General features: G+C 40.6%; 1 protein-coding gene and 1 pseudogene across 2 annotated transcripts; one reads left to right on the top strand and one right to left on the bottom strand.

Moving 5' to 3' along the window:
• LOC8076529 (probable magnesium transporter NIPA4) lies at positions 208-3,666 on the bottom strand. 2 transcript variants are annotated; one of them, XM_021464154.1, is made up of 10 exons: positions 3,153-3,666; positions 2,646-2,745; positions 2,488-2,544; positions 2,299-2,389; positions 2,054-2,214; positions 1,825-1,952; positions 1,607-1,744; positions 988-1,080; positions 679-787; positions 208-592 (listed from the first exon to the last, which is right to left on the bottom strand). In XM_021464154.1, the coding sequence occupies exons 2-10, from the start codon at positions 2,725-2,727 to the stop codon at positions 468-470; spliced, it is 984 nt and encodes a 327-aa protein (XP_021319829.1). In that variant the 5' UTR covers positions 2,728-2,745; positions 3,153-3,666; the 3' UTR covers positions 208-467. The 2 variants fall into 2 exon arrangements, with proteins under 2 accessions (XP_021319829.1, XP_002448840.1); XM_002448795.2 differs by lacking the exon at positions 2,646-2,745.
• On the top strand, positions 5,025-6,823 carry LOC8064305 (annotated as a pseudogene).

Below are 12,747 nucleotides of genomic sequence, written 5' to 3' on the forward strand. Positions count from 1 at the left end.
TCCTTCCATCAGGACTACCAACGTACGGTTCTGGCTTTAACACAATGCTGATTAAATATATATCAAAAATGTTAATATGTCACATAATTAGTATCATTGGATAGATATTTAAATCTAATTTTTTAACAAATTTATTTGGACATCAAGTCAAATTTATCAGCACGTAAACCGTGGCAAAACACATTTAGAGATAAGAGATAGAGGGAGTAGGTACTAGTACAGTAGAAACATGCTGATAATTCCACCAGACCGCATAGCAACGCAAGCAGCAGATTTCCACTCGAGTGCTAACCACTGAGAAAATATATTGTGAGTTCGACAAGATGTTGGGCATACATACAAATCTGCCAAGGAAAAAAAAATCAAAAGAGGATCCCTACATCATACCCTTAGTACAAGCTCATGGATATATTATCTATATATACCCACCCCCTAACTCGTGCAAATTAATGATTAGCAAACAAGCGTTAATGTGGTGACCGGAATGATTCGGACGATCTTAGAGGAATTCCTTCACCATCTTCGTCTGTTTGCTTTGAGAACCGCACTGAAGAAGATGTAGGAAGACGGAAGGAGGATGAAGTCGAAAGCCCTACATTGACACATGAAAAATAATAGTCTCAGAACATGTAACCCACAAAGGAAGATAGAAAAGTTGGTATGATGAGAAATCCATACCACCATCAGCCATGTCTTTTGTTTTATGTAGAAGAAAAGTTCCAGAAAGGATCGTAACAAAGCCACACATCTCAGTCACAATTTGTGTAGGATTTTGCCTGTCCCAGTCCTGCATACAGATACAAAATGGAACTAAGTGGTCTCATCTGCTGAGTTCTATCTACTCCAGAAGTATTCACAGGCTATGCCTGAAGCTCAGGCTCAGAACATTTCTTATATAGTTTACTTTTATGCAATCCAAGGAAAACTCATAAATTTCACAACCAAAGCATGAAGCTGAAAAGAGGCTACAGCAATTGAAACAGATACCTTGAACATGATGACACTTGCCAAGATAGTTAAAGATGTGAACATGGTATAATAAATGGGTGACACAACTGCTGTATTAAACGTGTCAAGTGCCTGCATACAAGGAGAAAAAGAGATCACCATCACCATTTATTTAGGAAAATATAATGCTTCATTGGTCAGGCAAGGCTGATGTTGTCGTTAATGAATTGAACTTTGGCTCCATGTAGTGCTAACTAAAGCTTTAACATTCCAATCATATCACCAATTTTACCAGAAAAATTCACACATCATTTCCCTAAGGTACCAAATCTATCGTAGTTCCCAACATCTGGGGACTACTATACCAATCTCCTCTTTTTTTGTCCAGTTAACTTCTAGAAGTCACCCTTGTATTATGCTGCTATGCTAGATCAAGGAAAGAAGAAAACAACAATTGGTTCAGATAGTAGAAATCAAAATACCTTTTTTAGCAAAAACAGCAGGGGTTTCAAAAATCAGAATACAGGCAAGGAGAAAAGAAGAAAATAACTGTACAATGTCTATACAAGAAAGGAATTCCAGAAGATAAGATTATACAAAGGAATTAATCCAAGAACACAGGGAAGACTTTAATTTCGCTTTCAAAAAATCAGAATACCTTGTTCAAGTAATTCATTTGGGTAATAATACATGAGATGACAACCAGAGTAAAAGCCCATGTCTGTGGGTACATAAGCTGGTTCGTTCCTGAAAAGGTCAGCTTCAATGCTATGCCGAGAGCTTTCACGCTCATGACCTGCATAGTTAGGCCAACGACTTTGTAATAAAACACAATCATGAGATCATAAACACATGCTATATCAAAAGAATGCATACCGAGATGGAACCAACAAGAGAGCAAACACCTATGTAGACCATGACATGTGTCTGCCCATAAAGTGGGACAAACCGATAAACAAGTATGGCAGCTATAGCAATTACCACTGCTGCATAACACATGAAGGCTGAAAAACAACATAAAGTGATCATGACTTGGTGGTGTGGTGTAATTATTCAAGAAAAAAGTAGGCAATTAAGCAGATACAAAGCGGGCAATAGCAAATACCTGGTTCCGTAGCCAGATCCCACACTTCTGTCACCGACTCAATTTCACGCTCTGGTGGAGCATGAAGAACTATTGTGGTGGATCCCACAACACATAGGACACATCCAAGAATTCCGAATATGTGCAGCTTCTCCCGCAGCATTACATGTGCAAGCACAGCACTGCAGAACAGCCAGATTAGTGATAAAATGAACAAAAGGTTGCAGTAAGGCAATGCATACAGTTCCATGACTGAGAACTCATGCCTGATAATAATGCTAAGAGCACCAAGAGGAGTGACCAAAATAGCCGGAGCAAATGCATAGGCTGCGAAATTTGCAACTTCTCCAACAATCACTGCAAAAGAATTTCCCAAAAGAGACAGTATGTCAATAATCTATCTATCTATTATCTATTAGAATGAAACAGAAGAAAAAGAAGAGGCAAGCGCTTACTTGTTATCATGCCAATCCACCAAAGAGGCTCATACAAATAAGAATAACCACCAACCCCTGTCATAACATGGAACATTAATACTGCAGTTTGGTAGTATAAATGACATAGACACCTCAGGGAAAGAGTACAAAATGAGGCTGAAAATTGCGATACAAACTCCTGTAGGAGGGGGAGGAGGGGGTTGGAGATACAACATGGCATAAGTCTTCTCGATTTTGGGCATAAGTCGGAGGTGTCATGTACGTGAGTATCAGACACTGAAATAAGTCAGATCACACGTTACTTACCTTCAATGCAACGCAACACTTTTTTTTGATCACCAACACAACACTTAACCAACAAAATAGTTTGCTAGGGAAAGGTGTGACATTTTGGTATAGCACAAATTCAGTAAGCTTTAGTCAGTTAACCATTGAAGCAGTTGAACTCCAACTGCAGCTGTTACATAAACATATAGCATGAAAAATATTGAAAATGAAATATGCTGAGTTCAGTTCATATAGGTAATGAGGTCAACTCGGGAATGGGCAATGTCAGAAGAATGAATCTGGCATCCGTTCTATGGTGAAGCAGAGTGAATACAATTGGGCAATTCTCCATGACGCATTGAAGAAGCAGGCAAGCGCACCGCGTACGAACAGGGAGGGGAAAAGAGAAAGCGTACCTGCCCTGACGCCGGAGGATGCGGCCTTCTTGAGTCCCTTCTTCTTGATGATGAAGCTGGCGCCAATGAAGAGGCTGGAGGAGAGCGCGAGCACCAGGCCCTTGATGTTATCCGCCGACATGCCCGTGTACCACCTCCCCCCGCCTGAGGCGGAGGCGGAGGCGGCAGCGGTCGAAGTTACATCCATAGGGCGGGCCCGATGAGGCTACGATGCTCACCAGAGTTACCGCGGGGAGGACGACGAGAAGGGGGCTGGCGGTGCCCTAGCCCCTAGGTGGTGCCATGAGGAGGGGGCTGTGCGCATGCGGCAACGAAGTGAAAGCGAGATCCCCTTCTCCCGCCGTATACTTGGCGGTGCGGCTGGGTACGGCTTGTCTCCTCTCCTCGCCGGGGGGCGGGGGAAGCCGGCCGGTGGTCGGTCTGGTACGGTGGCGCGCGGCCGCGGCGAGAGGAGTTTCCTCGGCTGCTTCTTTTTTCCACTCCAGTCCTAAAGTTCCTTGCTTTTCCCCTCCCCCCTCCTATTTCCTCGTTTTTTCCTTTTCCAAACGTAAATAAATCGAAATTAAACCTCCATCCAGCGTAACTATCTGTTTCAACTGGTCGTGGTGTCTACTGAATAATTGCCAAATTTGTGTCTACTGTCCAGATTTGATTTGGCTGGGTTTATTGATTTATCAGTTTGTGTAGAAATGTTTATGCTGCCAATTCTTTATCAATATTTTTCTCTCATGATAAATCAGTGAACAATAATTTTAGTTATTAGAGCAACTCCAGCAGGGCCCCTACTTGAGCCCCAATAGCTAAATATGGGTGTCTAGATAAAAAACGCAGCTCCAACAGGGCTCCAACTCAAGCCCCCAATTTAGGGACGGCACCCAAATCTCTCCCACAGACCGCATTCCTGTTGGTCGTGAACCAGGCCCCGAAACGACAGTTTCATTTCGTTTTCCCCTCACGCGCCTCATTTTCCACTCGCGCGCCGCGCAGATTCTTTCTCGCTCAACTCCTCCCGCCCACCCGGACGCAACTATAGGGTTTGCAGCGCGCCGCCAGGGCTTCCCCCACCTTCACGCTGACGTGCGACGCCGCAATAGAGTCTCCCACCCCGCGTCAGCAGCTATTCCCGACCCTCCTTCTCCAGAATGCCACCTGCGAACTGTGGATGCTCGGCCACGTCGCGTGAAGGCCGTGAAGCACGCACCGCCAGATCTGCGGTAGTGAAGGTCGGCCGCCTCCGAAGACGACGCTGAGGAAGACAGGCTCCATCCCCTCTTGCTGTCTTCCCCACCACGAGCACTCCAATCCAGGCAGTGGCGTGCTCGTGGGGGTGGGGACGGGCTCCTTGCGTGGGGAGCGGATGAAGAGCAGTCCTCCGTGCGGGGCAAGTAGGACAGGGGCGATGGACGGGCAGGTTTCCTTTTCCTTTCTTTTTTTCTTTTCTCAGTGTGGCGCAGGTGTGGACTCGGCATGCGGACGCACTGCTAGCGCTTTTTTCTTTTCTCCGTGTGGTGCGGGTTGGGGGCTCAGCGTCCGGACACGCTACTAGCGTCGGACGTCCGGGCGCTAGCAGTCTCTTTTTTTCTCAACTTTAACATTAGTTAATAGATGTGGTAGAAATAGGTACCGGATGTTATTTTTCTAAACTTCAGATCTTTTATTTAATGGTATAGATCTAATTTTCCCATCGCAACTCAATTCCTGTCCCGTTGCTTCCCACCGAATGGAGGAAGAGGACCAAAGTGAGAAAGAGACGACAGGGAGGAGGGACAGGGGGAGAGGCGTCCCCACGTCTTTACACTTTCAAAGGCAACTCACGTAAAACATGAACGACACCTTCTCTCCTTCATTCCTGCTGGCGGCGGTGACTATGAGATGAGGATGACCGCTGTCTTCGGCGAGGCCAAGCTGGAGAAATCTGACAACGAAGCCGATGCTCTCCCGCGCCGACCACCGTACTCTTCCGCGCCCACTCCCATTCCCAGGGCGGGCGGCCTCCGCGTCGTCGCCACCGCCCTCCACTCCCTCGCTTGGCACAGCAACCTCAACCTCGACGGCCTCCACGACCTCGTACGTTGCGTTGCGTGCCTCTCTCTATCTCTCTAGAGTTGCTGCATCTGCGCTCAAAGATGCCATTGCTGATTTCTCCCTTCCGCTCAGTGGCGGAGGGTGAACTAGAACCAAGGGGGGGCAATTTACATGAACAAATAATCAAAGTGTACTAAAAAGAGCTTTAGAATTGCTAAGACTAGGAATATGAAACTAATGTGAAGATAGAAAGGTGCACTTTGATCCTTACATGCATGGTAACATGCAGATGCTTTGGTAAAGTAACATGCATGTATTGAAAAAATTAACACAGCAAGGGGGGGCGGAAGCCCAGTTTGGCCGCCACTAGGCTCCGCCCCTGCTTCCGCTCTATGAATCTTACAAGACCAAGCAGAAACATGCATCCAGAGGTGTTTCTTTTGGCTTGTCGCTTATTCTTATTTATTGTTCACTTGAGCTTATCAGCCGAATATATCGGTCATCTAACAGTGTTTTTCTCTCACAACAAATCAGCCAACCGTACCTTTTTAACCGGAACAAGGAAATTTTAATTTATTTATCATGTTTGTGCCAAATTCTGTTTTCTTTCTTTTGCAGAATAAGGTCAAGTGTCACAGTCACAGCTCATGCAAAGTCTAGCCTCTGAAACAGTAGGTTGTCCCACCATTACCTGCTATATATATATTAGTACGAACTTGGTACTGGTGCTCTTACTTATTCTGCTGCTTGATGAATAAAGTTGGGTACACAGTGTCTTAAGATAGCGTACTCATTTGACATACATATTTGCCTGTCAGAATGTTAAGCAATTTTGCAGTCTACTCTGGGTTGCCATATAAAATGTTACAGCAGTTTTTGGCAGCCGAAAAACTAGCGGCTGGCTGTTTATAATGTTATATAGAAATGCTCATATTCAGTGCTCCATTCTTTTCGTAAAATGCTTCTGAGTCATGAAAGTTCCAACACGTTGGTATGTGTTAGCCTAGCATTATAACATAGTATTAGATATCGTTTCCTTTTTCTCACTTTTGAGAGAACAATTGGGTTTCACTACAGCAAAACACTTCATTCCTATGCAGTTTTCTTGGTTCAATATTTGGGTATTTAGAATGCATTACGGTGATGTTTGTAGCCCTGGATGCATCTATATTGTATTTTACATGAAAAAACGAAGTAATGCAAAAGCAACTTGAAGCCCTTTCATTCCTCGATAAAAGAAAGGCTACAAAGCCAAAGCTGGTGACTGATCAGGTTCCATGTGTATCGGGTGCACCTCCAAGCTTGGATCAAATTATTGTTCCTGTGCAGCAGCAAACACCAGGTTACATGGCTTCTTGATGCATATACTTGCAAGTAAGAAAGAATCAAAACTGTGTCAGCTTATGGATTTGCAAACCTGCAGTGGCTTTGCCTAGCAAAGTTCCTCCTGCTAAAGCTACGAAGCGATTGGCTCCTGTGTCTCGGAGGTTGTACACAACCATTGAAAGACTACTTTTATGTGAGTTGGAGTTAAATTCATACCTGATATCCTGCTGGTACTGATGTTTTCTGTTATTCTTTTATTGGCAAGAGTACGAGGAGCATTGTTGCAAGATACTGAAGAAAATGATGATGATAATAGTTAGATATTGCTGATTTATCGGCGTTGATTGACTCTTTGACATGTAAACCTATTACATTTAGGTGAGACTTAGTTTTGTGGCTCCTTGAACTACAGGAAACAGCTGCTTTGCCGAATGCCTGAGGCACTCGGCAAAGTCACTATTGCACTCGGTAAAGGCTTTGCCGAGTGCCGTACTCGGCAAAGGACCCTCGGCAAAATTTTCGTCGGTAAAAGGTTCTTTGCCGAGTGTCTCCGGAGGCTCTCGGCAAAGAAAAGTTACCGTCACGGCGGGTTTCTAACTAACGGTTGCTTTTGCCGAGTGTCTCCAGGGAAGGCACTCGGTAAAGAATTAAAATTTTTTTCCCGAATTTCTTTGCCGAGTGCCTCAAGGCAGGGCACGTCCAGGGGCTCAGCGGGGGTGGACCCCGCCAGCGCCGCACGCTGCGCGTCTCACGGGGGCGGGACCGCCCCCGGCTGCGCGACACGTGGGTGGCAGCGGAGGGGTCGGAGGTGGACGCGGATGAGGCGGCAGCAAGAGCGGCGGCGAGGCAGCTAGGGCGGCGACGGCGCGGCGGAGGCGCCACGTGGCCATGGCGGCCGGGCGCAGCGGGCGGCGCGGCGGCCAGGTGGCGCGGGCGGGCGAGCGGTGCGGCCGGGCGCGTCGGGCATTGGGGCCCTGTTTGTGTTGGCTGTTTGCGTTGGGGCTGGCTGTTTGAGTGGTTTGCGTTGGCACTGGCATATTTGACTTTCCCTTTGCCATGGGCCGCCGGATCCGACTCTCGTCAAAGGTCTTTTAAAAAAAAATATTTTCTGTTTTCTTTTTTTGAAAAAAAACCTTTCCCTTTGTCGAGGGCCGCCAGATCTGGCTTGCGGCAAAAGTTTTTTTTGAAAAATTCTTATTTTCTATTTTTATTTTTTTAAAAAATAATTACCCTTTGCCGAGTGCCACAACCTACAGCACTCGGCAAAGAGGAACTTTGCCGAATGCCAAATTTAGCACTCGGCAAAAAGTAATTATTTTTTTATTTTTTGTCTTAAAATTTTTTATACTTACTTTGCACTTTATTTTGAAGCCTAAGTTAAAATTTGGCACAATTCTCGATATATTTCATATATATATTTAATTTATTTCGATTAAACGTATTTCTTCCGAAAATATAATATTGAACTACACGTGCATCCAATCATATATAGAATACGATGATTGTAAAACTGATATTCACAATACTTATTATAGTTTGAGACCATTTCTTGAAGCACGTCCAAAATTTCAAACGTCTTATACATAAAATATGGCGATAAAGTTGCGAGAGAAATGATTTTAATTATATAAATTACAAATAACCTCCAAAAAATCTTAAAACCTGGCGACACGTCTTAACATCACATGAGGACATTATGATAAAAATTTGAGAACAATTTGCGAAAGTTATCATGTACGATAGTTATAAACCAACACCTCTCACTTCATTTCACATGTGAGAGTTGTGGGTTTATAACTAACGTACGTGATAATAACTTTTGTGAAACATTTCCAAATTTTATCATAGTATCTACATGTGATGTAAAGATACGTCGTCAAGTTTTAAGATTTTTGGACTTCATTTATAATTTATATAATTTAAATGTATTTCTCCCGCAACTTTGTCGCCATATTTCGTGTATAAGACGTTCGAAATTCCGGGTGTGCTCCTAAAAATGGTCTCAAACTATAGTAAGTATTGTGAATATCATTTTTCTAACCAACTAATTCTATGATTGGATGCACCTGTAGTTTAATATTGTATTTTCGAAAGAAATACGTTTAAGCAAAATAAGTTAAATATATATATGAAATATATCGAGAATTGTGCCAAATTTTAACTTAGGCTTCAAAATAAAGTGTAAAGTTAATAAAAAAATTGGAGACAAAAAACCAAAAAAAAATATTTGCCAAGTGCCAAATTTAACACTCGGCAAAGACTATCTGTGTCGAGTGTCAAACTTCTGGCACTCGGCAAAGACTAACGGTGTGTACCACCGTCACCCTTTGCCGAGTGTCTTGCTTTGCCGAGTGTCCAAAGGGCCGGGCTTTGCCGAGTGCGGCACTCGGCAAAGAGGCTCTTAGCTGAGTGCCCGACTTTTGGCACTCGGCAAAGCTCGGCTTTCCTGTAGTCAAACTTGTGGAATTAAAGTACATGCAGCTCATGGTGTAGAAAAGGTATGAGACTTAAGTTCCTAAAAGAAAGGATTGTTTCCCTGGCTTATTGTGCCTCTTTTGAACTCGTCTGCTTGCTCTGGATGAGCTTAGGGTGCTTATCAATACGCATCTATAGCTGTTTCAGTAATGTTATCTTCTATTTTTTTAATTGAAATCGTGTATTGTTGATGATGAACTTTATTTTTTAAAAAAAATATACACAACCTATTTACATAACACTCTCCACGTAATCTGCAGCATGAACAAGTTGAGCAGCCGTTTTTCCATGTCAGCAACTTGGCACAGCTACGAACGGAATGTAACTTTGAACTACTGTACAAATGAAGGTCATGTACAATCACCCCTCCCTATTGATTTCCTTCAGTAAATTTCATGAGTTGCAAACATATAAACATATGATAGTAGATATATTTTAAAACTTTATATAACTCCGTCTGTTGTATTTGTAAGGTCCCCCAAAGGTACCCGATAACCGGTTGGCTGTGGTGTGTCCATAACAGTACCTATATATCTACCAGTTACTCAACGCAGATTGATTGATTGGTTGGTCGGTCGGTTGAGGAGAACGTACGTGATGGAGTGAGTCATCGTCTGGTAACAATGGAAATCCAGCAGGCCATATACGGAATGGCAATTGCCAAGTAAGACCGGGAATGACAATTGCCAAGTAAGACCGCCTACTTTCTTTGAATCGGATGGATATACGGAATGTATTAACTTTCTTTGATCAAAGCTGAGGCCTTGTTTAGTTCCCGTCCCAAAACTTTTGGGGCTTTCGTTTGTATATGGTAATTATTGTTCAATTATAGACTAACTAACTAAATAATTACTAAAAAAATTATAGACTTCTCATCTGATGAAACTTCTTAGTTTAATGACCCTGCCAAGTCAGCAATTTTGTTTATATGACACTTTATTTAATGTGCATGATACTCTTATAAAATATGCATTGAGACTAACCTAACTAGTCGGTGACAATGGCAACGCGCGGGGGATTGAGCCGGACGAATAGCATTTTATGCTAACAACACATTGTTAAACTGATGGATATTGCAATTGTGGAATCTAATTAATACCTTGGAAATTGAGCAACTGTCATACTTATTTGAGTATTGGGTTAAGATCTTTTTGTCCCCAAAATGGTTTTAAAAAAATCCAAGGAAAATCATTTAAATTCTTGATCTCCAAATAAGTTAGTATTTTGTTATACAATTTCCTAGCATACGTACTCAAGTGAAATCCAAAGTTTCTCTATAAACTACACGGAGGAAAGAAAGGTCTATGGACCATAGCAGGGCAAGCATCATTGCTGTTATATATGATGTTTATCATTACATGGCACTGTTCTGAGAAGCTACTAAGACGGATCAAATGAACTGAAACAAAAAAAAGAGATCCTCATAACAAATATTGACCCTTCGGATAACCGCAAACTCTGAATTTAGTGCAGCCAAACCGTCTCTTGGAGCTGAGGTGAACCCATTATAAACTGCAAGAAACTCTCTGCGTCCAAGTGTCGACTATGGTTAATCAAGCAAATAAATTAGTAAGCCGGCCATGCAAATATTTTAGGTGGCTCTAACATATTAGGGCCCATATAAGGAAATGGTTGCTATTCAACGAGGCTGCTATACGTATGTGTATATGTACATATTTGTGTTACATTGCGTCCATGGATTTAGATTATAATATAATAACTGGGCCCACCGAGCAGTGGTCCGGAGCAACGGCACGGCAGTGCGTGGAGCGGTCCATCAGGATGGATGCGGGGCCTGCTAGGATCCGGTCATTCGGACGGTTACATCGCATGGGGGAATCATTGCAGCAGCACGCGTGCGGGAAGACTGCCGGTAATTAATTGGTCACGTCAGATCTCACATGTACAATGACTTTTAGTGAAACAGAAAAATCATAACTCGTAAACTAAACATTCAAATTGAATTCTGTTTACACAATCAGATTTTTTTACATTAAATCCTTCAAAACAAGGTCCAACATGCATAGGTAGAATATTTTTTATCGAGCAGAAACGATGTTCTAAGTTCAAAGAACAATATTCCACCTTTTTAAGAAAAATGTTGTCAATTTAGAGAACAGTATCCTAATTTTATGTTTATATAATTGATATAATAATGTACATAAATAAATAAATAACATAACATAACATAAATAAAAAATAAAATCTAGAGCAAACTATAAGTAAACATATAAATAGAGAAAAAATTTAAAGAACATCACATGGTACTTTCCAAACACCCTAAAATATACTATAGAACATCATATATATATATATATATATAACATCATTAAATGAACATCGCATATATATTACGTGAACATCACTAAGTGAACATCATTAAATACACAATAAAACATCACTAATATATTATATAACATCGCATATATATTACGTGAACATCACTAAATATACCATAGAACATCACAGGTACTCCCTCCGTCCCAAATTTTTGTGCCACGAGTTTGTCTCGATTTATAGAAAATACGTGCAATATTTATATCTCTAAATAAATTTATTAAAAAACTAGACTCAAATTTTTTTCCAATGATACTAATTATGTACCATGAATAATGTTTCTAATATATATTTAGTCAAACTTTCTCAAGAAACCTAAACATCACTTATTTTGGGCCAGAGGAAGTATACTACATAAAGATTAGTAAATACATCATAGAACATCATATGTATACTGATATATTCTGTGTGAACATAAAAATATCATAGAACATAACATGTATATTACGAAAGCATCATTGCAAGCATACCACATGAACATTGAAACAAAATATCGCAGAACATCACACGTATATTACACGAACATTGCTACATATAGCATAAAATATTATATATATACCACGTGAATATAAAAAACATCACATATATGATACATGAACATAAAAATATAGAACATCACATCCACGAACATAAAAACAACATAGAACAACAAAAGATAATAAGAAAAAAATAAAAAAATAAAAAAAATAATAGAACATCAGATGTTGTATCCCTGAAATCTTCAACTCCTAAGTCAAACTTTTTAAATTTTGATCGAATTACTTGAAAAAACACTAAGATTTATAGTACTAAATTGGTACCATTAGATTTATCATATAATATATTTTCATAATATACTCTTTAATTCATGTTTTATTTCTTAATCGTTCTTTGTTATTTATCTTTTGCTTTTTTTATTTTTGTGTATCATTTATTTTTTATTTTCTTTTTTTGTGTTATGTATTTATTATTGTTCATTCTTAATTTATAGTATACATGTGATGTTCTAAAATATATTTAGTGTTCACATACTCCCTCCGTCCACGAAAGAATCAATTCCTAGAATCTGTGTCAGTCTAACTTTTTTAAGTTTGACTAACTTTGTAGAAAAGACAAACAACGTCTATGACATAAAACACGCATCATATGAAAATATATTATATGATGAATCTAACGATACTAATTTGATACCATAAATTTTAGCATTTTTTCTATAAATTTGGTCAAAGTTTAAAAAGTTCGATTTAGAACAACTCTAGAAATTGACTCTTTCATGGACGGGGTGAGTATTATATATGTGATGCAATATAATATACTAAATGTGATGTTCTACGATATATTTAGTGTTGTTGACGTCCTATATATATGCAATGTTTTATAATATATTTAGTGTTGTTCTATGGCGTATCTAAGGATGTTCACTTATTATATATATGATGTTTTACGATGTATT

The sequence above is a fragment of the Sorghum bicolor genome, chromosome 6 (genome assembly GCF_000003195.3).
Source record: "Sorghum bicolor cultivar BTx623 chromosome 6, Sorghum_bicolor_NCBIv3, whole genome shotgun sequence".
NCBI lineage: Eukaryota > Viridiplantae > Streptophyta > Magnoliopsida > Poales > Poaceae > Sorghum > Sorghum bicolor.

Excerpts from the sequence above, each read along its gene's own strand:
- LOC8076529 (XM_002448795.2), bottom strand. The coding sequence starts at position 3,339 with ATGGATGTAACTTCGACCGCTGCCGCCTCCGCCTCCGCCTCAGGCGGG. Across the intron at positions 2,545-3,152 it reads ATCCTCCGGCGTCAGGGCAG|GGGTTGGTGGTTATTCTTAT; the intron begins GTACGCTTTCTC and ends ATGTTATGACAG. Across the intron at positions 593-678 it reads AAAAGACATGGCTGATGGTG|GGCTTTCGACTTCATCCTCC; the intron begins GTATGGATTTCT and ends GTGTCAATGTAG.